This window comes from Rhinopithecus bieti, unplaced genomic scaffold (genome assembly GCF_001698545.2).
Source record: "Rhinopithecus bieti isolate Rb0 unplaced genomic scaffold, ASM169854v2 scaffold_9976, whole genome shotgun sequence".
Lineage (NCBI taxonomy): Eukaryota > Metazoa > Chordata > Mammalia > Primates > Cercopithecidae > Rhinopithecus > Rhinopithecus bieti.
Window position 1 is genome coordinate 322,881 of NW_016806761.1, and position 27,316 is coordinate 350,196.

The 27,316-nt window shown below is 42.4% G+C and overlaps 1 protein-coding gene across 7 annotated transcripts in view; it reads right to left on the bottom strand.

The window, feature by feature from the left end:
• MRO (maestro) overlaps window positions 1-26,925 on the bottom strand; it is a 44,345-nt gene extending 17,420 nt beyond the window's left edge. The window contains exons 1-3 of one of the 7 annotated variants that reach the window (XM_017877544.1): window positions 26,802-26,925; window positions 3,876-3,997; window positions 425-467 (exon numbers count right to left, since the gene is read on the bottom strand). In XM_017877544.1, coding sequence (XP_017733033.1) covers window positions 425-438 — 14 coding nt within the window. In that variant the 5' untranslated portion in view covers window positions 439-467; window positions 3,876-3,997; window positions 26,802-26,925. Of the gene's footprint in view, window positions 1-424; window positions 468-1,675; window positions 1,698-3,875; window positions 4,325-7,188; window positions 7,241-9,754; window positions 9,827-26,801 lie in introns of those variants that run through there. The other 6 variants (XM_017877545.1, XM_017877550.1, XM_017877548.1 and 3 more) reach the window with 6 other exon arrangements.
• Window positions 26,926-27,316: the final 391 nt, after the last annotated feature.

The window sequence follows — 27,316 nt, forward strand, 5'->3', positions numbered from 1 at the left end:
GTAGTGGAAACAGTAGATATGGTAGCAGAAGGTTCTAAAAACAGCAGAAAAGGAGGCTGGGCACGGTGGCTCACAACTGTAATCCCAGCACTTTGGGAAGCCGAGGTGAGTGGATCACCTGAGGTCAGGAGTTCGAGACCAGTCTGGTCAACATAGTGAAACCCCATCTCTACTAAAAGTACAAAAATCGGCTGGGCATGGTGGCGGGTGCCTGTAATCTCAGCTACTCGGGAAGCTGAGGCATGATAATCGCTTGAACCCGGGAGGCAGAGGTTGCAGTGAGCCGAGATCATGCCTCTGCACTCTAGCCTGGGGGATAGAGCGAGACTCTGTCTCCAAAAAAATAAAAAATAAAAACAGTAGTAAAGGGCTACAGTTCTTAGCAGGAGAAAGGATGAGAAGTTTTGGGAAAGCAGCGAGTTACCTTGAAATAGTCATCCCAAACGCATTAGAGGAACTGTAAAAATCTGCCATGGAAGGAACAATGATACATAGTTAGAAAACTTACTGTAGCTTAAACAGAAAACCCTTCTTGTTCAGGACTGTCATAGTCACAGTTTGCAAAAAGTACAGCTATTGATAATGCAATGTAGCATTGGCTAGATGCACATCCCTATGGTCTTTTATCTGCTGTAATTTTTTCTTTTCCTTTCATTACATCAGGTATATTGTCCTGTAAATTGTGGTAGTGGTTCCAAGAACAAAAAATTAAGGAATTTTTAACTTTTCAATATTTATATAGTTCAGTTTTTCCACATTTCTGAACACTTTAACAAAATACAGTTTTGAGGGTGTTTCCTTGTGAGTTAACAAATAAAGAAGACCATTGTGAATTACTATTTTGCATAAATTTTGCTAACGTTAACTGTAAAGAAACACCAGCTGACTTGCAGTTTAAGGGAATTCTATTCTCCCCATTTCCAAACCATGATCTGAATGGGTGCTGACATGTGGAGAGAATAGATATTTGTATGCTTGCAATGTCTGTTTTAGATAAATAGGATTGGGTATTTAAAGTAGCATATTTATGAATTTAATAGCATTAAGATTACCTTCAAATGAAAAAATCTCAAATTTCAAAATCAAAATAAAAGAAGCAAAACTCCCTGAAGCTGAGGGCCCACTCACCAAGGAGGGCACGGGCCTCATTATAAAGCAGCTGGTATCTCTGTTCCAAGGCATAAGAAAATCATGCCTGAAGCTCCTTTCCATTGGGAAGGAAAACAAACCTGCTCCCCTGTTCTTTCTGCTTGACTTCTCTTCCAAGATTAGCATAACAGCTAAGGGCTTTAGCCAGCCAAGGCAGCTTCCCCAGGCTTCAGAAATCAAGCAGCCAGCCTCGCCTTCATAGGCGTAGGTAGAACTCAAGGTCATGCTCCCGTTCGGGGCAAAGTAAATGAGAACTGAGTGGCTCCGCCTGGAAGATTCGATCTGTGGTTAGAGAAACTCATACAGAGTTCTATCTTGAGCTCACTACTTCTTCTAGCAAACCCTGCCTCCCCAACACAAGAAAAAAACTGTGATGTCGTTTAATCTCACAGTTGTCAGGGATCATCTCAATCTTGGGTGTGGGAAAAGTAAAGCATTTCTCAGTGTTGGCTGCGCCTTCTATATCAGAATTCCCCGGGGTACGTGTTATAAATTCCAAGCCAGAGGTGGGTGCAGTGGCTCACACCTGTAATCCCAGCACTTTGGGAGGCTGAGCATCCCTTGAGCCCAGGAGTCCGAGGCTGCCGTAAGCCACGATTGCGCCACTGCACTCCAGCTGGGTTGACAGACCAAGATCCTGTCTCTAAAAAATAAAAATAAATAATAATAATAATAAACTCCAGGCGTGCCCCAGAACAATTGGATCCGAATCTCAGGGAGTGTTGGGCCTGAGCATTGCACTTTTTGTATATGGTGCCTAGCAATGCTACACGCATGCTGATATAGAAGAACCTCTATCCTGGAAATTAAATAAACTCCGCTAGGCTGAGTCCATGCAGTAGTAGAAACCATGGAAGTCAGGGAGGGAGCTGGGGCCGAGGGATGAGAAGGGGAAGGAGGTCAGTGTCTATGCAGAGAACAAGAAATTGATACCATATGTTTGTGAAGCACTTTGAATTTCACTTTAAAAATAAAATTAAAATCACAGCAGCTGTTTGTCTATGATTTATGCAACTTTTCCAAGATGCTATTCTTCAGTTAAAAGTTTCCTTAAAAAATAAAACAAATTAGGAGTTAAATCAAGGTCACAAGGCCCCTCGCCAGAGCCTTGTGTTTCCTGTACTCGCAGCTTCTTAAAGGACTCCCCCCACCCCCACGCCCTCCTTCTTGCCTGCAGTGCCTCCCTCCTTTCTAAAACATTAAGTCCTTTACACCCAATCCAACAAAAACAAAAGGATCATTCTCATCTGTTGCAACACAGGATCTCAGAGAGGATCGTTTTAAACACACTGTGAATTAAGGTAGTATACAGATTCCAAGACTTCTTAGGGTGTTCTAACTCCTCCTCCAAGCCCACTCACCCGTACACGACAGGCATTCTTTCCTAGGAGAATTACATTTTCTGGTGGGTTTCTATGGTCACCACACGTGCCTAATCTTGTATAACCAAGACCAGGAGGTCACCTCGCCATTTGCAAGCCAAAGACACAGCTAGCTCTGCTTCTAGTTTTACTCATCTCTGTACACATTCTTCAACCAATTCTTTCTCTAGAACATACTCCTGAGTGAGCTATGTGCAGACCCCCTGGTTTTCACCAACCCCACGACCCCAGCTGGGACTTGTGTTCACTGCCATGTTGTGCTTATACCTGATCTCACTGAAGATACGTGGATTTGGGGTAACTTAGAAGACTGTTTTATGCTTTACACTGACTCCAATCTGCTTTTGCAAACTTGAATCATTCTGACTCAAAATATTAGATTTTTCGTCAATAATCCTTTTATTTATTGAAGCCAAAAGGTATATTATGAAGGCCAAAATTATAAAACACTTTGATTTTATCTCCTTATCTGTAAAATGAGCAGAAGAAACTGTTAGATTGCTTAAAAATCCTTCCAACACTGAACTTATAAATCACAATAGTAGGCTGAGTGTGGCGACTCACGCCTATAAATCCCAGCATTTTGAGAGGCCGAGGCAGGCAGATTGCTTGAGATCAGGAGATCAAGACCAGCCTAGGCAACATGGTGAAACCCTGGCTCTACTAAAAATACAAAAGTTAGCCAGACAAGGTAGTGCACACCTGTAGTCCCAGCTACTCAGGAGGCTGAGGCAGGAGAATCACTTGAACCCAGGAGTCAGAGGTTGCAGTGAGCCGAGATTGTGCCACTGCTTGGGCACAGAACAAGATCCTGTCTCAAAAAATAAAAATAAAAATAAATCGTCTTCATTTAAGAAAAGAAGAAACTGGGGCTTAAAGTAATGTTGAACAATTAACTCAAAGTCAAATAGTAGTGGCAGAGCAGATTTCAGGACTCTGAAAGCTATCCTTTCAGTCACTGTACTAGAAGCCTAGGTTCAGCTCCCTGGCAATGTCCTGTGTGCTGAACCAGGGAAGACAGACCGCATAGACATTTCAGTTTAAAGTGTCAATATCTTCCCTGTGTCTCTGTCATTCTATTATATTGCTGACAGTAGAATGATCTATAACTCATCTGTTGATCAATTAACATAGTTTGTGAAAAGCAAACAAAATCAGCTTCCTGGTCAACATTGCCCACTTCAGTTTTACAAAGAGAACATTACCAAACAGCTATCCCCTAGAGGTTGAACTCCCTCTGATACCGGTGACCAGAGTGACATTCCAGAAAGGTTTTGGGAACCCAAGTGCAGCCAGGACACCTCCAGCTGCATCTGGGCTGCCCCGGCCAACAGTGTCCCTTACCTGCGGCTCCTGCAGGCGGCTGCCACGTGATGAACCGGAGCCCGTTCCGGACTCGGGAGGGCTGCTTTCCCGGGTAGTAGCCAAATGTGATGACTCGGCTAAATTTTCCCAGCCCTGAATTCCTAACATACAAGAAGGGAAATTAGGAGGTGACGCAGGGTCTGTTCAGGACAACGGGTCGGCACAGAGTGATGGAAAGTGAGAATCAAATAAGAGGGGAAAGTCAAAGTTTACAGAGTATTGGGGCGGGAGTGGGAATTGTTCTGGAATGAAACCGACATGAATACTGTGGGCTGGCACAAGCATCACTTGCGCCCTTTGCTTCCCCACGCCATGCTGAGGTGTTTTTCCTTCTCCTTGCTGTGATATCCCCCCTCATTCTTCCCTCACGTCAGCCTGACCGACACTTTCTGCAGAAATTCTGTAGACGGCAATTCTGGGGACCTTCCCTCTGCACCAAACAAAATGGCCCTGTCAAGGCCCGTTCCCCCTGCGGCCGCGAGATGGCGGCATGACTCAATGGACGGGTTCCAGGAGGCCTCTGCACAGAGATGCCGCCATGGCTGCCTCCTTCCTTACATAATCCTGTTAGAGCGCATTTAATCTAAGGATGGGACACTGTGTTCCATGCCAGGCAGACTCATCGTGACTGATTGTTGCACCAGCAACAAGAGCTTTAACCGCTGACGTCCCTTCCTGCTCAAGAAACACCACATGTCCTGAAAGGAGCGATTTAAGCTCTCAAAATGATTTATTGGTAAAAAGCAAAGCAAAATTAAAATCAGGGAACTACAGCACCTGCAGAATTTAGGAGCCTCTCTCCCTCATCATCCCACCTTCCCCGGACTCTTCAACCACGTGCATAAATCTATTTATCAATAATTAGTTATCGTCTCGCTCTGCCTTTCCGTATGCCTTTCTGTCATACGGAAAATATGTCCTAAAAGAAAAAAAGAACAGTTATATTTTCGAAGATGGAGGAGCTTATTGTTATGCTAATAGATAACATTCAATGAAAACTTCTATGTGCCAAATGTTGGGATAAATATTACATAGACTATCTCATTCAATTGTTACATCAAACCGAAAGTTAATACTCCTACTACAGTCTCCATTTTAAGGCTGGAAAAACTGAGGCACAGGGAGATTACCTTGACAAAGCTCATGCAGTTAATTCATGGCAGAGTTAAAATTCAGCCACAGGCAGGCTAATGTGAGAGCTTGGACTCAGCCATGATGCTATGCAGTGGACTGGTCTAGAAAACCCAATGAGGAGATAAGCAGAAAAATATAAACCAGAGAAATATGTCAGAGTGGAATATGAAAGAAAAAAGGCAGAAAGAAAGAAAATTGATGCTGCTGAGAAAATAAGAAGAATGAGGCTAAAACACCACCCTTTTCAGATTAAGTTACAAGGGCACCACTGTGACATTTGAGGACACAATTTCAATAGAGTGATAGAGAAAGGAAGCTAGGCTGCAAAACTAAGGGGCTATGAGGAAAGAGGAAATTGAGATGTCTTGCTGCAAAAGGAAAGCAATAAATAGACTAGAAGAGACAGCAAAGTCAGGCAAAAGCATTTTGGTTTTCTTGTGTGCTTTTTAAAATGGAATAAAGCCTGGCCTTGTTTGAAAGTGGTTGCAAGGGAGCCCTAATATGTGGGTGGTGCTGAGTAGTGGTAATAGGAAGAGGTGGAGGGGGGCATCAAGGGCACAAAGGAAAGGGTTAGCTCTGAAGGAGGAAGAAAGGTGGCTGCCTCTGTCTGCAACTGGGAGACAGCCACAGAGATGAAGATACATCAACATGAAACTGAGAGGAATGGGCGAGTTCAATTCTTCCAAAATAGCTTTAATCTTTTCAGTAAAACCAGAGTGAGGTTATCGGCCAAGAGTGAGAATGAGATTTATATGGCCATAATCTATATACTGAACTAATCCATGTAGTGCTTAGAATGACCAAAAAGGTAATAAGATTATCCAAAGAACAGAGGAGACTGGAGAAGGGAAGTCCGAAGTATGACTGTAAAGATTCTCTGCAGAATCTCCTTTGTGAATCAGAACTGAAATTTACATCCCCTCCTCCCCCCCGAACAGAAACATAACAGGCACACTATTAATAATCCCTTGTGTCTAAAGTTTCTTTGTATTCAAGTTTTAAGACATTGGACAGAGAAATAGTATCTTCTCTACTGCTAAATAAGAGAACTAATATGCAGATAAATTTTCCTGTTTGGCTTAAAACTACAAAGAAAATCAGGGCCAGAACTGGAATTGATATCCAGGAACCTCTCTGATACTTGCACAGTGCTGCCTTCAGCTCTGCTAAACAATTCTCATAAAGGGCCTGGATGCAGCTAACTGCCCCTAGAGAATCCCAGACACAGCACAAACATGGGAAGCATCAAAATCAACTCATGATGCCCACAGGAGTCTAAGATTCTCCTTATGTGGCCCTGGTCACAGTGCAGTTCTCTGGAAATTAGAGGGCAAGTTTGATAACTTGATTGCAACATATTTGTATACCGATAACACGATGTCTTTAAAAGAACACACCATAATTATTTAATGTAAGGGTTTAATGACTCTATTTTCATTCTCAATTAACATTTCCTTATTGCCAGAAGTACACTGGGGCTGACACAACTGGAAAAAGCAAAGAGGGTAATTATTTAGCCTGCATTACTGATGAAAAGGGCAACAGGCAAAGCTAAAGCAATCCACAATTCACCTTCTGTTTAGACGGAGATAAGGACAAAAGAGAGTCACCAATCAAAATGGTTTATCTTCAGTTTCAGGACTTTTAGAAGCACTTCCCTGTGTCTGTGCGTGCACAATGTGTAATCAGGAAATTTATCTTTTTTATTTCATTTCTTTTTTTTTAAATGAGACAGAGTCTCACTCTGTCACCCAGGCTGGAGTGCAGTGGGGGGATCTTGGCTCACTGCAACCTCCTCCTCCCAGGTTCAAGTGATTCTCACGCCTCAGCCTACCGAGTAGCTGGGACTACAGGCGCCTGCCACCACCCCGGCTAATTTTTGTATTTTTGAAGAGACGGGGTTTCACCATGTTGGCCAGACTGGTCTCCAACTCCTGACCTTAGGTGATCTGCCCGCCTCCAGGATTACAGGCATGAGCCACCGCGCTCTTCCAGGACATTTATCTTAAAGGGAGAGATTTAAGTTTCCTCCCTCTCATCTTCTTTCAGGAAATACATCCCCCGCACCCCGCCCTCCAGCTAAGCGAAACCCTCTCTTGATTTTCACTTCTAAAAAGAAATAAAATCAGCCACCTCCTTAGCCACAGGTTGTGATTACCAGCTTCTCATTCTTTCTTTCTTTCTTCCAGTGTTTACCAAGATCCTGCTTCCATGCAGGCAGAGTGCTCGGCAGGTGGGACCAATACTCAGACTGCGCTCTGGAGGAGAATCGACCAGCAGCGGACTTGGGACTGGGGCTTATGTGCCCACAGCGCAAGGTAGGAATTGATAAGAGCCAAGGAGAGGAGGTGATAATGAGTCAAAGAGCAGTCACTAGGGAAAACCCTTCGTAGAGGATGGAGCATCCACTCCTGTGCTTAGTGAAACCAGTTAGACCGAGACGAGAAACGCCTCCCAGGAGGCAGGCTCAGTGAGAACACGAGGCCATGAAAGCACGCCAGCTAGCCACCCGGATGAGCCACCTAACCTGACTCCTCCACAATCCACTCGCCTCCCGGTGGAAAGCCTTGGGAGACTCTTCCCAAACTTCATGCCACATTTGCTTCCCATTCCTCTACCTATGTGTCATAATCTAAAAACAAAGGTATTTTGGCTGCTAGTCTTTGAATGAAATAGATGCTGCAGGAAGAAGCATTGGGGTTTATATCCCTCGGCTTCAAATACCCTCCAGCACATGGAGACAGGAGTGCCCCATGGCCCAGGTCTCCTCACGCCCAGATGCAGTTCTCCAAACTCTGTAAACAGTAAGCTGTCTCATCCAACCCTCCATCTGGCTGTTATGCCTTCCGTTTTCTCTATTTTATTACTTGATAGTTACTATTGGTGCCAGAATGCGAGAAAAAATTCAAGCTCTTTCTGTAGCCTCTTGGCCTGGGGTAATCTCTGAAAATGATTTGCCTATCCCTTGACCCAGAAAACTCCACAAAATCATGCAAACCAAGGGGTTCAAATCTTTATGTTACCTTTAAGAACACCCATGTAACTGTGCAGGCCATCAAGGTATGCATACCCCAAAAAACACCAAGTACCTGAAAGATGTCACTTTTCAGAGGCACTGTGTGCCTTTCCATCATTACAAAGGTGGAGCTGGCATGTGTGCCCAGGCCAAACAATGGAGCAGGATGCAGGCTTGGTGCCCAAAAAAGGTGTCGAATTTTTGCTGCATGTGCTTAAAAATGCAGAGAGCAATGCTGAACTTCAGAGTTTAGATGTACATTCTTGGATCATCGAGCACATTCAGTTGAACAAAGCCAAGATGTACACCGTATTTACAGAGTTCATGGTCAGATTAACCCATATGAGAGATCCCTCTGCTGCATGGAGATGATCTTTGCTAAAAAGGAACAAATTGTTTCTAAACCAAAAGAGATACTTACACATAAGAAAAAGGCATCCCACAAGAAACTGAAGAAACGACACAGCCTAGGAATACATTCAGTATAAGATAATTGCAAATAATAGTTTAGCCAGGCATGGTGGCTCATGCCTGTAATCCAAACACTTTGGGAGACTGAGGCGGGAAGATCACTTGAGCCTAGGAGTTTGAGACCAGCCTAGGCAGCATAGGGACACCCCCATCTCTATAGTTAAAAAAAAAATTTTAATTACCCAGCCAATGTGGCATGTACGTGTGGTCCTTAGCCACTTAGGAGGCTAAGGCGGGAGGATTGCTTGAGCTCAGGAGGTCAAGGCTAAAGTGAACCATGATTGTGTCACTGCACTCAAGCCTGGGTGATAGAACAAGACACTGCCTTTACTTTTCTTTTTTTCTTTTCTTTTTTTTTTTTTTTTGAGACAGAGTCTTGCTCTGTCACCCAGGCTGGAGTGCAGTGGTATGCTGTCGGCTCACTGTAACCTCTGCCTCCCAGGTTCAAGCAATTCTCCTGCCTTAGCCTCCCGAGTAGCTGGGACTACAGGTGCGTGCCACCATGCTCGGCTAATTTTTTGTATTTTTAGTAGAGATGGGGTTTCACCATGTTGACCAGGCTGGTCTCGATCTCCTAAACTTGTGATCCGCCCACCTTGGCCTACCAAAGTGCTGGGATTACAGGCGTGAGCCACCACATTCAGCCAAGACACTGTCTTTTAAAAACAAAGTTAAAAAAAAAAAAAAAAAAGGCCAGGAGTAGCGGCTCATGCCTATAATCCCCACACTTTGGGAGGCCGACACAGGAGGATCACCTGAGGTCAGGAGTTCAAGATCAGCCTGGCCAACGTGGTGAAACCCCATCTCTGCTAAAAAATACAAAAATTAGCCAGGTGTGATGGTGCATGCCTGTTATCCCAGTTACTTTGGAGGCTGAGGCAGGAGAATCACTTGAACCTGGGAGGCAGAGGTCGCAGTGAGCCAAGATCACACCACTGCACTCCACTCCAGCCTGGGCCGCAAGAGTGAGACTCCATCTCAAAAAATAAAAAACAAATAAATAAAAATTAAATTAAATGAAAATTTAAAAAATAAGTTCAAGTTTAAATGCCTTTCCTACCTGAGATATTAATTACTCCCATACCATCACCAACACCCCACTTCCAAAAGGTAATAGTGAACTTCTGTAAACATTTTTCAGTGGAACTGGTTAAGTCTTTAGCAATCAATCAACTGTGTTGAACTACAGTGTCTAGCAGAATCAGTTGAATCCTGAGACTGTTTTGTGCTGTCTTACCTGAGCTAGGCAATGAGGAGCACAGCGTGGCTAGCTTCTCGCTCTGTGCTCATCCTGATGAAGGGTGAATATGAATCAGCCTAGAAACATCTCTGTCCTTTAAACAAGCTTGCAGTGAACAATAAACCACATTTTGTCCTTGAGGATGAAACATAGGCCAGATTAGAGTTTTATCACAAGAGAGAAATACATAATAAGGCCTCTGCTATCTGCCCCTGATAATTGCTAATGATACATTCTAAATGATGCAGTTTTGCAAGCTTCTAAGGTTCTTACGTTTTGCAAGCTTCTAAGATTCTTACGTTACATTTCCTATTTGTGCAAGGGCCCAGTGAGAAAGCTATACATGCTTTATTGTGGAAGAGAACAGAATCAGTAAACAGCACCATGAGACGTCAAACCAATCCTGCAGACAACTGTTAAGAGCAGACAATCCTACTCTTAACACCTCAAAGTGTTCTTAGGCTATTTGTCATTTTCTCCTCTCAACCTTGGAAAGGGGGTCATTCTTGTGCTTCTTTGACATACAGGGAAACTTGGGGGAGTGGGGAAGAGTGAGTGGGGAACTTCCCCCAAAGTCTCAAAGCTAGGTGAAAGGGTTAGGATCTAAATGTTTGGCTTCCTCTTGAGCTTTGTCCAGCCAGAGTCATTCTATGGATTCTGCCTTTCACCTCTAAAGGCAGAATTCTTATTCCCATGGGCTTCCTTCCTGCCACTTTTTAAAAAATCTTTTCTCAACTTGTTTTCTTCTCTGCCCCCCCCACCTGCCTTGTTTCTATTTTAAGTTTGTTTTGAGCATTGCTTAACATATTCCTTCCTCTTGAACTAACCATAGTCTTAACATTCCACCGCTTATCCTTCAATTTTACACTTACAGTAGAATCCAGTCAAATCCCACAAAGCGACAAACATGTAGGCATTTATGATGAGAATCATGAGCGGTCATTTTTTGATGAGACTAGGAGTGATGTCAGGCACAATGTGACCAATAAAACAATAAATATATGCCCAACAGTGCTTTACCATGCCTGCTGCTGTCGTAAAGATCCAGTCTATTACTGGAACTGTTGACTCTTCTTTGAGAGATTGGAGAAGACTCTAAGAGTAGAACCGTTTTTTTATATACCCCACAACAGACACATTACAACAATCCTGTCTTTGATCCTATAATACCAGCTTCCCACCACAACTCCATCACAGCATTACTGTACCTTTCCCATTATTGTTCATTTAATTTCTCCAGTAAAGAACAAAAGAACAGCCAGGCACAGGGGGTCACACCTGTAATCCCAACAATTTGGGAGGCGGCGGCGGGGGAGGGGGGCTGGTCACCTGAGGTCAAGAGTTCGAGACCAGCCTGGCCAACGTGGCAAAAGCTCATCTCTACTAAAAATGCAAAAATGAGCCAGGCGTGGTGGCATGCGCCTGTTGTCCCAGCTCCTGGGGAGGCTGAGGTGGGAGAATCACTTGAACATGAGAGAATCACTTGAACCCAGTAGAAGGAGGTTGCAGTGAGCCAAGATCATGCCACTGCACTCCAGCCTGGACAACAGAGCGAGACTCTGTCTAGGAAAAAAAAAAATAAGAAAAAAAGTAAACATTTTTATCAACATATATATGTTCAGGAACCAACTATGCAGGTTTCAGGTGCCCTGCAACTAGAGCAGATTATTTTCTCTCCTGCTGGCGTCCAATCCTTCAAGGAACTGTGCATTAGATCATCCCTAGAAAGGAAAGGAAAACAGGTAACAGCAAATTACCTGATTTTCTCATTGGGAATTTTTGGGGAGGTAGCTTTTGGCTATTCCTGTTCTCATTCTTTCTTACAACCTCAGGCAAATAAAAGTTGACCGTGACTTAAAACAACACGGTGTGCTTTAGATCTTAGAAGTCAAGCCCTATTGTCTGTTAAAAATCAATCTCTCTTGGTACAACCATTTTGGAGAGAAAGTTGACAATATTTTATCAAAAGTGCATGTGCATATGCCTCATATGCCTTCTTTTTTTTTTAAAGGCAGCTCCTGAGCAGCTAGGATTACAGGCATGCGCCACCACGCCTGGCTAATTTTTATATTTTTACTAGAGACAGGCTTTTGCCAAACTCCTGAGTTTGAGTTTCATCTCAAACTCCTGACCTCAGATGAGCCACATGCCTCGGCCTCCCAAAGTACAGGCGTGAGCCACCATGCCTGGCCGCATATGCCCTTTGACTCGGTTGTTCTGTTAATATTGATTTACCCAGGGCCATGGTGATTTTGTTCAAATTAGAATAAAGTATCTCCTTGTCAAGAGATTTTATGTCTATCTGCCAGAAAAGTATCATAATAACTATTTAAATTTATGAGGTCTACAAACCGAATGGTGCCCTCATAGAAAAGGCACTTTATGCAATGTACAACTTATGTCCTGTACGTAACGGCCCAGTGACCTCGTGAATTCATACAAAAGATGATATCGAGTTATATGTAAAAGAGTATCCATTGAAAGGTATTCTTTGTAACAGCAAAATAAATTATCACAAATGTCCACCAGCAGGGCACAGTGTACATAAATAGATTAGAATACCTTTATACAATAGAATACTAGGAAGCGTTACAAAAAGAATATGGGAAGATCTATACTGTACATACTGGTAATGAAAACATGTTCAAAGTTTGTTAAATGAAACGAGCAAGGTTTAAAATAAAATATATTATAATTCAATGTTTGTACATTTCAAAAAGAAAAATGTGCTGGTACATAGCCCTTTTTTCTGAAAAGACACTTAAGAAATTATTAACAGGAACCTTCTAGGAAGAGAGTAATTGGGTGAGGAAGGAAGATTTTAGTTCAAATGTTTACCTTTCTATATTATTTGAATTTTCTCACTGAAAGCATTTATTACTTTCATTTTTTTTTTTTTTTTTTTTGAGATGGAGTTTTACTCTTGTCGCCTAGGCTGGAGTGATCTCAGCTCACTGCAACCTCTGGGTTCAAGCAATTCTCCTGCCTCAGCCTTCCGAGTAACTGGGATTACAGGCATGTGCCACCATGCCCGGCTAATTTTTCTGTTATTAGTAGAGATGGGGTTCCACCGTGTCGGCCAAGCTTGTATCGTACTCCTGATCTCAGGTGATCCGCCCACCTCGGCCTCCCAAAGTGCTGGGATTACAGGTGTCTCAAAAAAGCAAAACAAAACAAAAAAATAAAAACAAGTCTAAGAGGTGTTTTTTTTTTTAATTTCTGTGCACATGCCCCCAACAGAATACATGAAAAAATAGACTGCAGGGGTTTTTGATGTAGCAATGGGCCAAGGAAGGGAGGGAGGCGGGAGGCAGGTGGTGAAGGCTGGGTGCTGACCCAGGAGACAGACCCACTCTGCACCTCTGTTCTCTAGGGGCATTTCTACCTTACAATTCTTGCTTCTTTAAACAAACAGACACTATATTCATGTATCTATTGAACAGTGAATATATTTAATCATAGAAAAAAATATTATTAAGCTCACTTTTTTTTTTTTATTAATTCGGTCCTAGTGGAGTATGAATACAGTGCAGGCAGAGCTGCCCATCACTTAAAAACCCAGGGGCTGTTAGAAACCTACTGTCCTTCCTTGATTCTACCATACTAAGTAGTTGTAGAAGAATGACATTTGCTGCCTTTCTCATTTTGATGTCGGTCCCCAGATAAAGGAGAATTCTGGCTTTCTGTTTGTTTCTGAAATGTAAACCACCATTACGATAAAGTAAAGCTGAATTCATTATTATAAATTTTATGCTAAGAATATATTCTCTCAAATGATTTTTTTTTCTTTCTTGAGACCAGTTCTCACTCTACACTCAGGCTGGAGTGCAGTGGTGCAATCATGGCTCACTGCAGCCTTGACCTTCCAGGCTCAAGCGACCCTCCTACCTCAGCCTCCCTAGTAGCTGGGACTACAGGCATGCACCACCGTGCCCAGCTATTTTTTAATTTTTTTGTAGAGACCGGGTCTTACCATGTTGCCCAGGCTGGTCTTAAACTCCAGGGCTAAAGTGATCTTCCAGCCTCAGTCTCTCAAAGTGCTAGGATTACAGGTGTGAGCCACTGCACCCGGCCTCAAATGAGTATTTACTTAGACTACACACACATTATTCCACAAAAACTGGGCAAAAAAAAAAAGATTTTCTTTTGATTAGCAGAAATTACATTTAATGTAATTAAGTAACATAGCAACCTCAAACCTAAGAAAAGAGTGACATTTATATGTTTATTTTTAAGATGTAGTATTTGTATTAAATGACTTTTTAAATATTCCCTTCAGTAAAGGATGTCAGAGGAGAGCACTTTAACTGTTACAAATCTTACAAAACATTTTTCTGCTTTGCAGTTTTGCCTTTTGAATCATGTATTTGCCCCAATGTCAAGGCATCAGACCTTGAGTTTGATTACAACTTATACACATTTTGATCCAAAGTTATACACATTCCATTCTTCTACCCCTTGGAAAATGGCTTTTAAATACTGAACCCATTCCAGGCCAAGGTCTTCTCTTGACACATTAACACAACAAATACGTTTTTATTGCTGAATTTCTATTTGGAGACTGATTATTTAGAACTCCACTATTCATTTGTTTACCGCATTTGCCTTGGTTACCCTGACTGTGTCATTAAACAAATATTTATTCATTCAATAAACATTTATTGAGAATATTCTGGGTCTCAGTCTCTCTGCCCAGCACTAGAGCACGGGGAATAGACAGATAAATATACAATCGAAAAATGCCAGACACAGTGGCTCAAGCCTGTAATCCCAGCACTTTGGGAGGCTGAGGTAGGTGGATCACCTGAGGTAGGGAGTTGGAGACCGGTCTGGCCAACGTGGGGAAACCCCATCTCTACTAAAAATAGAAAAATTATCCAGGCGTGGTGGCAGGGGCCGGTAATCCCAGCTACTCGGGAGGCTGAAGCAGGAGAATCACTTGAACCAAAAAGCAGAGGTTGCAGTAAACCAAGATCCCACCACTGCACCCCAGCCTGGACAACAGAGGGAGACTCTGTCTAAAAAAAAAAACAACTTTTTTTTGAAAAAACGATATGGTTCTCCCTGCCCTTGAAGAAGTTGCAAGCTGGGCTCTTCTGTCCAGTGTTCATCATGATGTTTGTTCTATACAATCAGGGGCAGGACTAAGGTGAGACCAGAAAGACATATGTCCTAGGAGAATTTTAGGAGGTGTATGCTCTCGGGGTTGTGCAGGGCTGCCAGTATCCTAACCCAGCCACATGGCTGCCCCACATCATATCCGCTTCCCTTCTGCTGTCCTCCTAGCTCAGGGATATCACAGACTCACTTTCATCACAGTCAGCTCCTTTCACTTCCTCGAAAATGTCTACATTTCATGTCTATTTTCTTTTCTTTTTTTTTTTTTTTTCAGATGGAGTCTTGCTCTTTCGCCCAGGCTGGAGTGCAGTGACGCGATCTCAGCTCACTGCAACCTCCACCTCCTGGCCGCCGGCAATTCTCCTGCCTCAGCCTCCCGAGTAGCTGGGTTTACAGGCCCCCACCACCACACACAGCTAATTTTTGTATTTTTAGTAGAGACGGGGTTTCCCCATGTTGGCCAGGCTGGTCTCGAATTCCTGACCTCAGGATCCACCCATCTTGGCATCCCAAAGTGCTGGGATTGCAGGCGTGAGCCACCGCACCCAGCCTCTTGTCTATTTTCATGTCTAGGACTATGCGACCCTCTCTATTGCTCCCCTACTGCACCCCATTTAAGCATTTTTTCCAGGCCTTGTTTAAACCCCACAAGGAGCGTCCTCCCTAGATCTTACAGCCTGATCAATCTCTCCCCACGCCCTCTGCAATTCTGAGAAGGCCTTTACCACTAACCAATTTGTATTCAAATTACCACGTGGGAATCTCCTGCCCCTGGTCTGTGAGCCTGTGTAAAGCAAGGCCTGTGTTTCAGCTTTTGGGGGATCTGACTCCAAACCTATGGCCCCCAGCACAGTACTTGACACATGATAGGCTTTTAGCGAACTATTCCTTCATTTATCTGAGTCTTTAAAATCCTTATCACATTTTTAGTGTTTCTTTTCACTTTCATGGAAGCAAACTTTTGTTTGAGGCCTTCATAACACTTGAATTTGATTCTACAGAAGGAAGACAGGAATTATAATGAGTTAGCTTGTTAGAAAATGCATTTCTTATTTCCCAGCAACTAATTAAATGTAATAGTAGCTTAAGTAAAGAGACATTTTGTTCAGTACTACTATAATTTATGTGTGGTAAGATGTTAACTTGTTTATGACAATAGGCTTTCTCTGTGGTGCAAAAGATGGTCACTCATTGGGTGGGGGTCCCCACAGCAATTTATTGGGGTTAACACCACTATTCAATGAGTTATAGTTAATAAAGAATTATAGTGGCGACACTCTTCCAGTCAGGCAGCTCCTAATGTTAGCATGATCTCTTTACTGATGATGAAAATATGGCCTTACCCATCACCAAGGCACACATCATCGATGCAGGAAATTATTTCCAACTCCCCCCCCAAACATGTACCCCAAATGGTCATCTAAGGGTATAGTCAGGATACTTCATGAGATGGTGTGCTGAAAGAGTTAGTGGCCTGGGAGCCTTTGCAGAATTGCACTAATGGTCATGAAAGGGACTGATTTACCATAATGATTTCAGTGGCCCCCCTACCCTGGGCATTTGTGATGTTGATGGGGAATTAATTTAATAGCCAAAGCTTGGCTATGACCAGTCATTGGCAGTAGGGAGTAACCCTTCCCCCTTCCCTTTGCTGTTTCCTTGCAAGGACCTGCTATATGAGATGTTTGTCTTCATGGTGTCACTTGACAATGCAGCTTAGAGCTATAGCAATTTTGCTAAAATATTTTAGACAAGTAAACTCCAAATACTGAATGGAAAGCCCTTGTCTTTCTGGAAAGCTCTTAGCTAGAGCCCTTTGTGATGTTTTTCCTCCCTCCTCTCCCCCCATCCAGCCATCATTCCTCTTCCACCTAAGATGTCTGGTAATTAGAAACAAAATGAGCTTCAGTTGCTAAAGTGGGGAGCAGGGGATTTCTAGTCCTTGGTGACTTTACTGCTGCAATCAAAATAGGCATTATCAACCAGAAAGCTTCCAACGCTGGAAGCTCCAGGGCATACCCAGGAGATGTGCTGTGGAGTGAGGCTAGGTTGTGGGCAGGGGGTAAATAAAGACAACACACACTGTTTAATCAATAAGCTTCCAGAAAGATGACATAAAGACGGAAACTCTGTAAAATCAATGAGATTTTAAAGTTACGTAATAAGAGTTGGTTGTTTTACAGGAAATACAAATGAAAAATCATTTTCTATTTTTTCTGCTTTCAAGTTTTGAATTTAGGGCTTTCTAAAAGTAGCCAGTCAGTTCTTTGAGGCTTGGGTTCCACAACCTGCAGATCTGAACAAAAGAGAAAGTAATGAAGGGGAACGTATACCGATGTTATTCAGCATCAGGTGCTCTGGGGCCACATTATTCATTTGAACTGGTAATGAGGGAAGGAAGAACCCACCTGCCCTCTGTCTTCCACGTTATCTTGAATATCAATTAGCAAGAAGATTTTCAGGCCAGGTGCAGGGGTTCATGCCTGTAATCCCAGTGCTTTCGGAGGCAAACGCAGGCAGATTACTTGAGTCCAGGAGTTCAAGACCAGTTTGGGCAACATGGCAAAACCCCATCTTTACAAAAAATGTTAAAATTAGCTGGGTGTGATGGTGCGTGCCGGCAGTCCCAGCTACTCAGGAGGCTGAGACAAGAGGATTGCTTGAGCCCAGGAGGTGGAGGTTGCATTGAGCTGAGATTGTGCCATTGCACTCCAGCTTGGGTGACAGAGAGAGACCTTAGAAGATTTGTGAAAATTCCAGAGTCTCGTGGCTTCAACCTCGAGCATATGTTTTTTGGTAATCCTGTCACTTCATTGGTTTGGGTTCAATAAACAATTTTATATATAGACACACACACATATATATATATGTATAAATATATGTACATGTAAATGTGTGTGTGTGTATATATATGTGTGTGTGTATATATATATATATACACTTTTTTTTTGAGATGGAGTCTTGCTCTGTCACCCAGGCTAGAGTGCAGTGGTGAGCTCTTGGCTCACTGCAAGCTCTGCCTCTTGGGTTCAAGCGATTCTCCTGCCTCAGCCTCCTGAGTAGCTGGGATTACAGGCGTGTGCCAACGCACCTGGTCAATTTTTGTATTTTTCGCAGAAATGAGGTTTCGCCACGTTGGCCAGGCTGGTCTCAAATTCCTGAGCTCAAGTGATCCGCCCGCCTCAGACCCACAGAGTGGCTGGGATTACAGGCATGAGCCACCGCGCCCAGCCTTTAGAATATTTTCTGAATGCACATCTTGGGCATAATGTGGCCAAGGAGACCAAATAGATGAAAAATAAAACCCTACCCCTAAGAAGTTTATAGATTAATTAAGAAATCAAAACAAATTCTCCTGATTTTATTCTCTGTGCACTTCACATCATTTCACATCTAATCAATCTTCCTAGAATCCTCAAGAACTTTTTAAGTTCAGGCTCCTCATACAGATCTTCAAAGCTTTCTAAGCTCTGCCCCCATTTTATCTTTCTAGCCTTATTTCCCCTGGCCGTGTCATCTGCACACGTTCCACTCCCCAGCCCCCAAGGCAGGGTCTCCCTGTCTCTCCAATACCATCTGCTTAGCTCGGCCTTCCTGTTATTGTTCATAAACCATCACCACAACAGTACAGATCAAGACGGCTTTATGTAAGCAATGGTTTTGGAGAATGAAAGACAATTTCAAAGATCTGTCGTGGTCTGAGCCAATTAGCTTCCATGTCTTCACTTTAGATACGCTCATCTTCATCCAAATAATAATCTTTTATATGTAATAAAAGTTAATTGACTCTCATAATTTTGAATATGTGGTAATTCAGACAAGGGTTAATTTGAAGTTTGACTTTTGCAACTGACAAAGAGCAGTAATTGGTATACAAACAAACTTGACGTGGGAAAGGTTTAAATGTCTTAAAAGATGTAAATTTTTAGCACCTTCAAGTATTTGAGGAATATCCTTTAGGAAAAAAAAAACTGGTGTACCAATAGAAACAAAGCTTATCTATTTACTAAAGGAAAATCCATGTAGATCGTAGAAACAAAGCTTATCTGTTTATGAAAGTAAGATTCACATAAGTAACCTACAAATATTTTATTAACTTAATTGAGATACTGTCCATACTTCAAAGTAATCAAAATGCTATTCCTTTACATATTAAATAATTTAACTTTTTTGTCAGGTTGCTTTCAATTTAGTGCAAGTGAAGAAGACATTGAGAAAGAAAAGAATATATATAGGAATACTTCTTATTTGAGGAATGGGACCCCTTTTAAATTATCAGGCCCAGAGACGCATTAAAATGAGACAGCAATTATGTCCTACTTCTTCCCACCCCCACCCAAGCTACGTAATTATCTCTCTTTTTTTTTTCTTTTTTTCTTTTGAGACAGAGTCTCCCTCTGTCACCCAGGTTGGAGTGCAGTGGTGCGATCTCGGTTCATTGCAACTTCTACCTCCCAGGTTCAAGGGATTCTTGTGCCTCAGCCTCCCAAGTAGCTAGGATTACAGGCACACACCTCCACGACCAGCTAATTTTTGTATTTTTAGTAGAGACAGGATTTCGCCATGTTGGCCAGGGAAAGGTTCAACTCCTGACCTCAAGTGATCCGCCCGCTTCAGTCCCCCAAAGTGCTGGGATTACAGGTGTGAGCCACTGCACCCGGCCTGTAATCATCTCTTGAAACTGCTTGCTATTGCCACAAGTAGCTATAAATTAACCTAGCAATGCCACACACAGGACACCATACCCATACCCTATAGTTCAACAATGTGTAGCCAATCTAATCCATGTTATTTGTTTAAACCAGTGAGAATTTCTGACAAACAACTTTATCAGTCCACTTTTTGTCCCCCAACTCTCCCTTTTTTTGGCCTTTGAAAACCTGCTTGTGACAAAAGGTTAATAGAGGACTCCCCAAGGCAAGTGTGCCCAGGGCAGTGGTCCTCAACCTTGGCCCAGATGAACTCCATTAATTTTGCCTCAGTTTTTTTTTTTTTTCCTTTAGGCTCATAACTATTCATTTGAAAGTCATTAAAATAATTCTCTAGACCCAGTTTCTGGCTCTAAGATTTACTATGTGACTTTGGGCAAGTTATAGTAACGTGTCTAAGGCTCAGTGATCTTTTGTGAGATGGGGAGAAGCTCTTGTGAGGTTTGTGAAAACTGAGTGTAAAGATATCTGGTATTGAGCCCAGCCAGTGGTAGGCACTAAAGGAACATCAGTTTCTTTTCCTTACCTACTTTTCAGTGATTCTCAAAGGAAGTTCTATGTATATCTTTAGATTGATCCTTTAGTATTCCAGTTTTAATTGAATGAAAAGTAAATGAATTAATTACTTTTTTAAAACCAAAATCCCCATATTGATATTTTATTTAGATAAATCCAATTGTTTTCCATCCTAGTAAGTTCTTTTTTTTTTTTTTTTTGAGATGGAGTTTCGCTCTTGCTGCCCAGGCTGGAGTGCAATGGCGCGATCTTGGCTCGCTGCAACCTCTGCCTCCTGGGTTCAAGCAATTCTCCTGCCTCAGCCTCCCGAGTAGCTGGGATTATAGGAGCCTGCCCCTATGCCCAGCTAATTTTTGTACTTTTAAAAGAGATGGGGTTTCACAATGTTGGCCAGGCTGGTCTGGTACTCCTAACCTCAGGTGATCCACCTGCCTCAGTCTCCCAAAGTGCTGGGATTACAGGTATGAACCACTGTGCCTAGTTCCTGGTAAGTTCTTTTGATAGGACTGAGATCTGGTCATTGATGTATTCCTACTGGCCGTATCAATTAGGAAGGTTTTAACTGCAATCAAGTACCAGGATACCTAACTCATAGAAGAATCTTGTTTTTGTTTTTATATATTTTCAGTTTTTTAACAGGACGCAGAAACCCAAACATGGGGGTCATTAGCATTGGTCGGCTGCTCAGGGGTGACATCAAAGATCTCCATTCTTTCCATCTTTTTACTTACTCTGCTGTCATCATTATGCCAAGTCTTCTGCCTTCTGTTTGTCTGCGATAGTTACCATGTCTGCAGGTATCATTCTACATTCAAGGTTGGATGAGTGGGAAAGAGCAACACTAACCACATTTTTTAATCAGAAAAGCCAAGTGTTTATGAGAAGTCCTTCAGCACACTTCCTCTTACATATTTTTGGCTACAACTAGCCACATGGGCACTTCCTTCCAATTGCAAAGAGAGGAAAGGAAATCAGATATTTAGCAAAAGGAAGATGGATAGCCATAATTTGCTTAAATTAATAATAAATGAGTCATCAACGAAACCACCTGGAACAAAATCAAGAATTTTTGCTGCTCAATGAATCTGTCATCTGAAAAATTTAAAGCATTCTTGGTCCTGGGTCTGCTATCCTCAGCTTTCATCGGGTATAGATATCTCAGATACACTTCCACAATTGAGATTAAACTTATATAAATCTCCAATTTTTTGATATGTTTGCTTTATCAACCAAAAAAAAAAAAAAAAAAAAAAAAAACCCTCTCTGTGAAAGCAGGAAGCTGGATTAGGTGATTTATTGAGATTTCTCACAGGTCGAAGACCTATGATGCAAAATTCAACATAAGAATGGCAAGGATCAGGAGGCTGAGGCAGGAGAATCACTTGAACCTGGGAGGTGGAGGTTGCAGTTAGCCAAGATCGCACCACTGCACTCCAGCCTGAGCAACAGAGGGAGACCCTGTCTCGAAGTAAAAACAGAAAAAAGAATGGCGAGGGTCCTATGTGTTCTTACATAAGTGTAAAAACACAATTACTATGCCTTTATCTGAACCTTATTCAACTTATGATGTGTAAGAATCCCAAGTTCTGTTTCAGAAAGTTCTCTTTCTCTTTTTGCAGCTCAATTTTCCTTCATAAGTAAACTAATCTGTACTTTTCGTTATTAATACCATTCCAAACAATTTGAACCAATTATCATTCAATTATTCTACAAACATTCACAAAGCACTTACTCTGTGCCTAGCACTGGGAATATAAAGACCCAGAAGAAACAATTTCTTGTCTGCAAGTTTATAATCTGGGAGGGAGAAAAAATTGTAAGCTAGTAATGTGTAAGAAATAGCACCTCATAGGTGTAACCACTTTTAAAACATATATAAATGTGAGGGGGAATAACAAGGCAGGAGTGGTCAGTCCTTGATGGAGTGGAGTCAGAATTCTAAAAATCTGATTAACATCACAGACTTTCTCCAAAACCAGCATCTTCTGGATTGCTCCAACAGTGTCAGCTCTCACTGTAAAAAGGATCCGGTTTTGCCTAATATTGCAAATGAGATGTTTAGTTGGGAGTTGAAATCGTATTTTCAAGGGGTTTGTTCAGATGTGTTTTCTCTTGGTTAACAATCACACATGTTCTAAACTCTTTAATTAAGGATTCATAAATCGGGGGGTAGCATTTCTTTGTTTTCAGTGATGACACAGACATTCATCATCACCTACCATGCTGATCTCAAGTTTGTGGGAAGATAGCCAAAAGAAAAGGTATTGATTCCCTACTTTCCTTTGGGCTCAATGAGAAGTCACTCATTTTTTTTCCTTCTTGGTCACTGAGCTCCACTGACAGACACATTTGTATATGACACTGGTAAGTGAGTGAGCATCTACCATAATCACCAGCTTCTGTATTCATTTCCTCAACTTTTAGCCAGGTAAAGATGAGATTAGAAATTCAGTAACTTCATGTATCACCAGTGTCTTCCAAACTGCAGACTCTGACTCACGGATGGGTCATAAAATCCAATCAGTGGGTCTTCATTAGCATTTTTTTTTTTTTTTTTTTTTTTTTTTTTTTTTTTTGAGATGGAGTCTTGCTCTGTCACCAGGCTGGAGTGCAGTGGTACGATCTTGGCTCACTCCTACCCCCGTCTTCCAGGTTCAAGTGATTCTCCTGCCTCAGCCTCCTGAGTAGCTAGGACTCCAGGTGTGCACCACCATGCCCAGCTAATTTTTGTATTTTTAGTAGAAACGGGGTTTCACCATGTTGGCCAGGATGGTCCTGATCTCTTGACCTTGTGATCTGCCTACCTCGGCATCCCAAAGTGCTGGGGATTACAGGTGTGAGCCACCACACTGGCCTTAATCAGCTTAAAAAAAAATAGAAAAAAGAATAGAATAGAAAAATATCAGAATGCATTTCACCTAGTAAGATAAAAGTTAGATCATGAAATTTTTGTTGCAGGTCTGCGTGTGTGTGTGTGTGTGTGTATGAGTTACAACATAAAAGATACTTCTTACTATGTCACTGTCAAAAAATTAAGCCACAAAATCAGACACTAATTCCCATGAAGGCACTTATTAGCCATCTAGCAAGTATTTGTTGAATTAAACTGATTTGTATGTGTGCTTATATATCTACTCAACAAATACTTACTAAGACTGTGTACACAACATTGATCATTACAATCCCTCATTTAAATGTTGTGAAAATGTAGGACACCAACAGGCTGTCAGTTAGTCAGACTCAGTAAATGTTTTCTAGGAATAAATCATCCCACTTACCAGGACTGTTCCATAATTTTTAATCCAGCTTAACCCCCACCTGCAGTATAAAATAGATTTTGAGATATCTAAACGGGTATCCAGGAAAAGGAAAGCTATAAAAGCATCAGGTGCAATGGATTATCAGCAAACAAAGCCTTCTGATCCTTATTAGTCTCAGGAACACAAGTCATGTCCTAGTTCAAACCCCTCTGTCTTAATCAGGGCAGGCTGGCACAGTGTCCTGTATCCCAGCTTAGATGATGTCACAGGTCCTGGCCCCCAGTGTTCCTTTTTCAGGCTTTGGGTGCTGAGCACTTACCTGTTCTGACTACATTGGGCCCCTCCCAAGCCAGCAGGGCTGCCACTGGAGGCTTCGCCCTCCCCGGAGGCCACATTCTTACCACCCCCCGGTGGGCACAGCTCCTCACTGTCCAAAGTCATCACAGTTCTCAGTGCCCAAGATGGGCCCCGAGGGTCTCACACCATGCCCGGAAGACTACCACTTGCCAGACCCAGGTCAAGCCCACAGATGCTCCACCAAATGCTCTTTCATCTCTTTTGTCTGCATGAAGTAGAGCCTCCTATAGATTCCAGAGTTCTCTGCCTGCCTTGGGCAGGGGAATCACGTTGGGGCAGGGGCATCAGGTGAAGAATGCACCAATGCCTAACACTCGCCTCTGACCTGCTCACAGCCTGGTAGTGTGATGCTCCACAGATACATCAGAGGTGGGGCAAGTTTCTTCTCCCCTCACCCTCCCTACACCAAAACAGAGAATACACCTGTCCCCATCAACAGGGAACTGGGGCTCTGTGATGTTCATTACCTCTACCACAGCGTTCAAGTGTTTTCTGAAGCAGGTGCTTATCATGCCCCTGTCCCTGCCTCCCAAAGGTCAGACATAGTCCTGTAATCTAAGCTCCATAGCCTCTGGGCTACCCTGGTGGAAGTCCAGCCTGAGTCAGTCAGATAAAGGGTGAGCACTTACTTCCACAGGAAGAAAACAACATCCTGAAAGTTATCTTTTCTTGTGTCCTGGACTGGATCTACCTGACACTGAAGCTTAGGGGATCTGTGGGTGTTCCTCTCTCTTGCTCTCAACCAAAGCCTTCGCCATGGGCTTGTTCTCCTTCCTTTTGTCTGAAATTCCCCAGGACCTGGAGCCCCGGGAACCAGGGCTACAGGACAGGCTGTCTCTGTTGCCTGCCCTTTGTGTGAGCTCATTCCTATTGCAGATTCAGGAAAGAGCATCACAGTCAGTGGGCAGCAAAGGGCTGTACTGGCTAAGGAAGCGTGACTGGCTCTTTCTTCCACCCCTTCCAAACCCTCCCTAGTGGTTTATCATTATGGATGCTGTTTGGTTTGTTTACAGAGTACAGCCCTTCAAGGGGCCACCAGATTCCTGTGGGGAGAGTTAGAGAGGGGAGGGTGTGAGTAGCTTTAGTAGGATGGGACGCAAGAGCCGCTACCCAGACAGAATCTGCAAAGGGCTCCATTTTGTTACCCTTGGTCCCAAATCCAAACATCCCACCCACCAGTGTCTGTCTCTCAGAACAACCTAGAGTTCCAGAGCCCAATCACTGAAACTTTCTTAAGGAGATCCAGAGACAGAAGAGAACTTCTTGATCATCTCTTGTGATGTGAAATATCAGTTACTTTCCAGGATTTCCTTCTAATTAAAAAAATCCAGCAGGCAGCAATGAGTTTTGAGGCTGCCAGTTGTCTGGTTTGGGGTACTGCAGCAAAGTGGTTAAAAACTTGCTCTTGGAATGAGATCTGGTATCAAATCCCAGCTTTGCCACTTGTCAGATAACTCTTGAAGCCTCAGTCTCCCTGATTATAAAATAGGAACAACACCACAGCCTACCTCATCAGGCTGTTATGAGGATTGATTAAGAGAACTTTGTTAAGCTCCAAGTATAGTATCTGGCACACAGGAAGCACTCAATAAATGTTAACTATTGTTACTGTTATTATTGGCAATTACAAGAATTAGTGAAAAGAGCAGAACAAGGTAATTAAGACTAAGACAAACCATATAGCATCTACAAAGCTACATTCTTACTTCAAAGTAAAAACAAAATTGGTTCTATTTCAGTGTATTCTACTTGTTTGCTTGTCCACTTGACAATGCATTAGATACACAGAATGTGGTATAGTGGAAAGAATATGGACTCTAGTGTCAGAATTGTGCTTAAATCCCTTTCTTCTACTTCTTGAGAGATTTGGACAAATTTTTTAAGCTCTCTGAAACTTAGTTTACTCATCTACAAAATGGGAATATCAATTATAGCTTGCAGGGTTGTCCTAAGGATTAAAAAGCCTCTCCTTCCGTCTCCATCCCCTGTAGGCTGGCAGCTTCTCTCATGTGCACAAACAGCATTCTTGGCCTTCTCCATGGGAGCCCTTATCACATTGGACCATATTGTCCCCTCCACTAGAGTGTACACTTCTTTTTTTTGAGACGGAGTCTTGCTCTGTCACCCAGGCTGGAGTGCAGTGACGCTATCTCAGCTCACTGCAACCTCTGCCTCCCGGGTTCAAGCGATTCTCCTGCCTCAGCCTCCCAAGGAGCTGAGACTATAGGAATGAACCACCATGCCAAGCTAATTTTGGTATTTTTAGTAGAGATAGAGTTTCACCATGTTGGCCAGGCTGGTCTGACTTCAAGTGATCCACCCCCCTCTGCCTCCCAAAGTGCTGGGATTATAGGCATGAGCCACCTCGCCCGGTCAAGTGTACACTTCTTAATTGAAATGAGTCTGCTTGTTTTCAATCCCCAGCATGTAGCGCAGTCCTTGGACACAGCATATGTTCAATAAAAGCTTGCTGAATGAAAAAATAACTGAAAATGGCAGAAAAAATAGATTTTGTAGGAAAAATAAAATTCCTGTATTATATATATTCTAGGGAAGAGTGTTAGCAGCTATAACATAGCTGTGTTCCATGTTGAATTTTTTTTCTTTTTTCTTTCTTTCTTTTATTTTTTTCTTTTTCTTTTTTGCTGTAGTAGATGTAATTTGATTTGGGTGCTGTTCAAATCTTCATAATAAGTGGTGTTACATCTCATCTCACCATACCCCCATGTCCTCTGAGCTCTGTATTAGCTAATCTTGCTTCTAAATATTCCTCTGAATGGAAATCTTTTCTTATGTTATCATTACACAAACAACACATGGTCACAAAAAGTCTCAAGTACAGATAAACTAAACAAAAAAGAAACCTAAAACAAATTCTACCATCAAATAATTACTGTTAACATTTTGGATGCAGCCTTCTAAGTTTTCTTTTAACACAGACTTGAGATATAATTCACACACTGTATTAGTTAGCTAGGTCCATATGTTAGTCAGGGTTATCCAGAGAAACAGAACCAAGAAAATGTGTATTGAGAGAGAGAGAGAGAGAGAGGAAGAAATATATATTTTAAGGAATTGGCTTACACGATTTTGTATATGCAAGTTCAAAATCTGCTGACAGGCTGGAGACCCAGGGAAGAGTTGCAGTTCAAGTTCAAAGGCAGTCTGCAGAATTTCTTCTTATTCAGGGGAGGTCGGTTCTTATTTTCTTAAGGACTTCAACAGATTGGATAAGATTCAACCACACTTTGGAGGGTCATCGGCTTTACTCAAAGTCCATTGATTAAATGTTAATCTCATTCAACAAACACCTTCACAGAAACATCCAGAATAAGGTTTGACTAAATATCTAAATACTATGACCCAGCTAAGTTGACAGATAAAATTGATTATCACAGACTCCCACAACAAAGTACCACAGACAGGGTGGTTTAAACAACAGAATTTTATTTTCCACAATTCTGGAGGCTAGATACTGGAGATCAAGGTGTTCATACGGTTGGTTTCTTCTGAAGCCTCTCTCTTTGGCTTGAGTCTTTTCCCTGTGTCTTCAAATGGTCTTACCTCTGTCTGTTTCCTAATCTTCTTCTCTTCTTGTA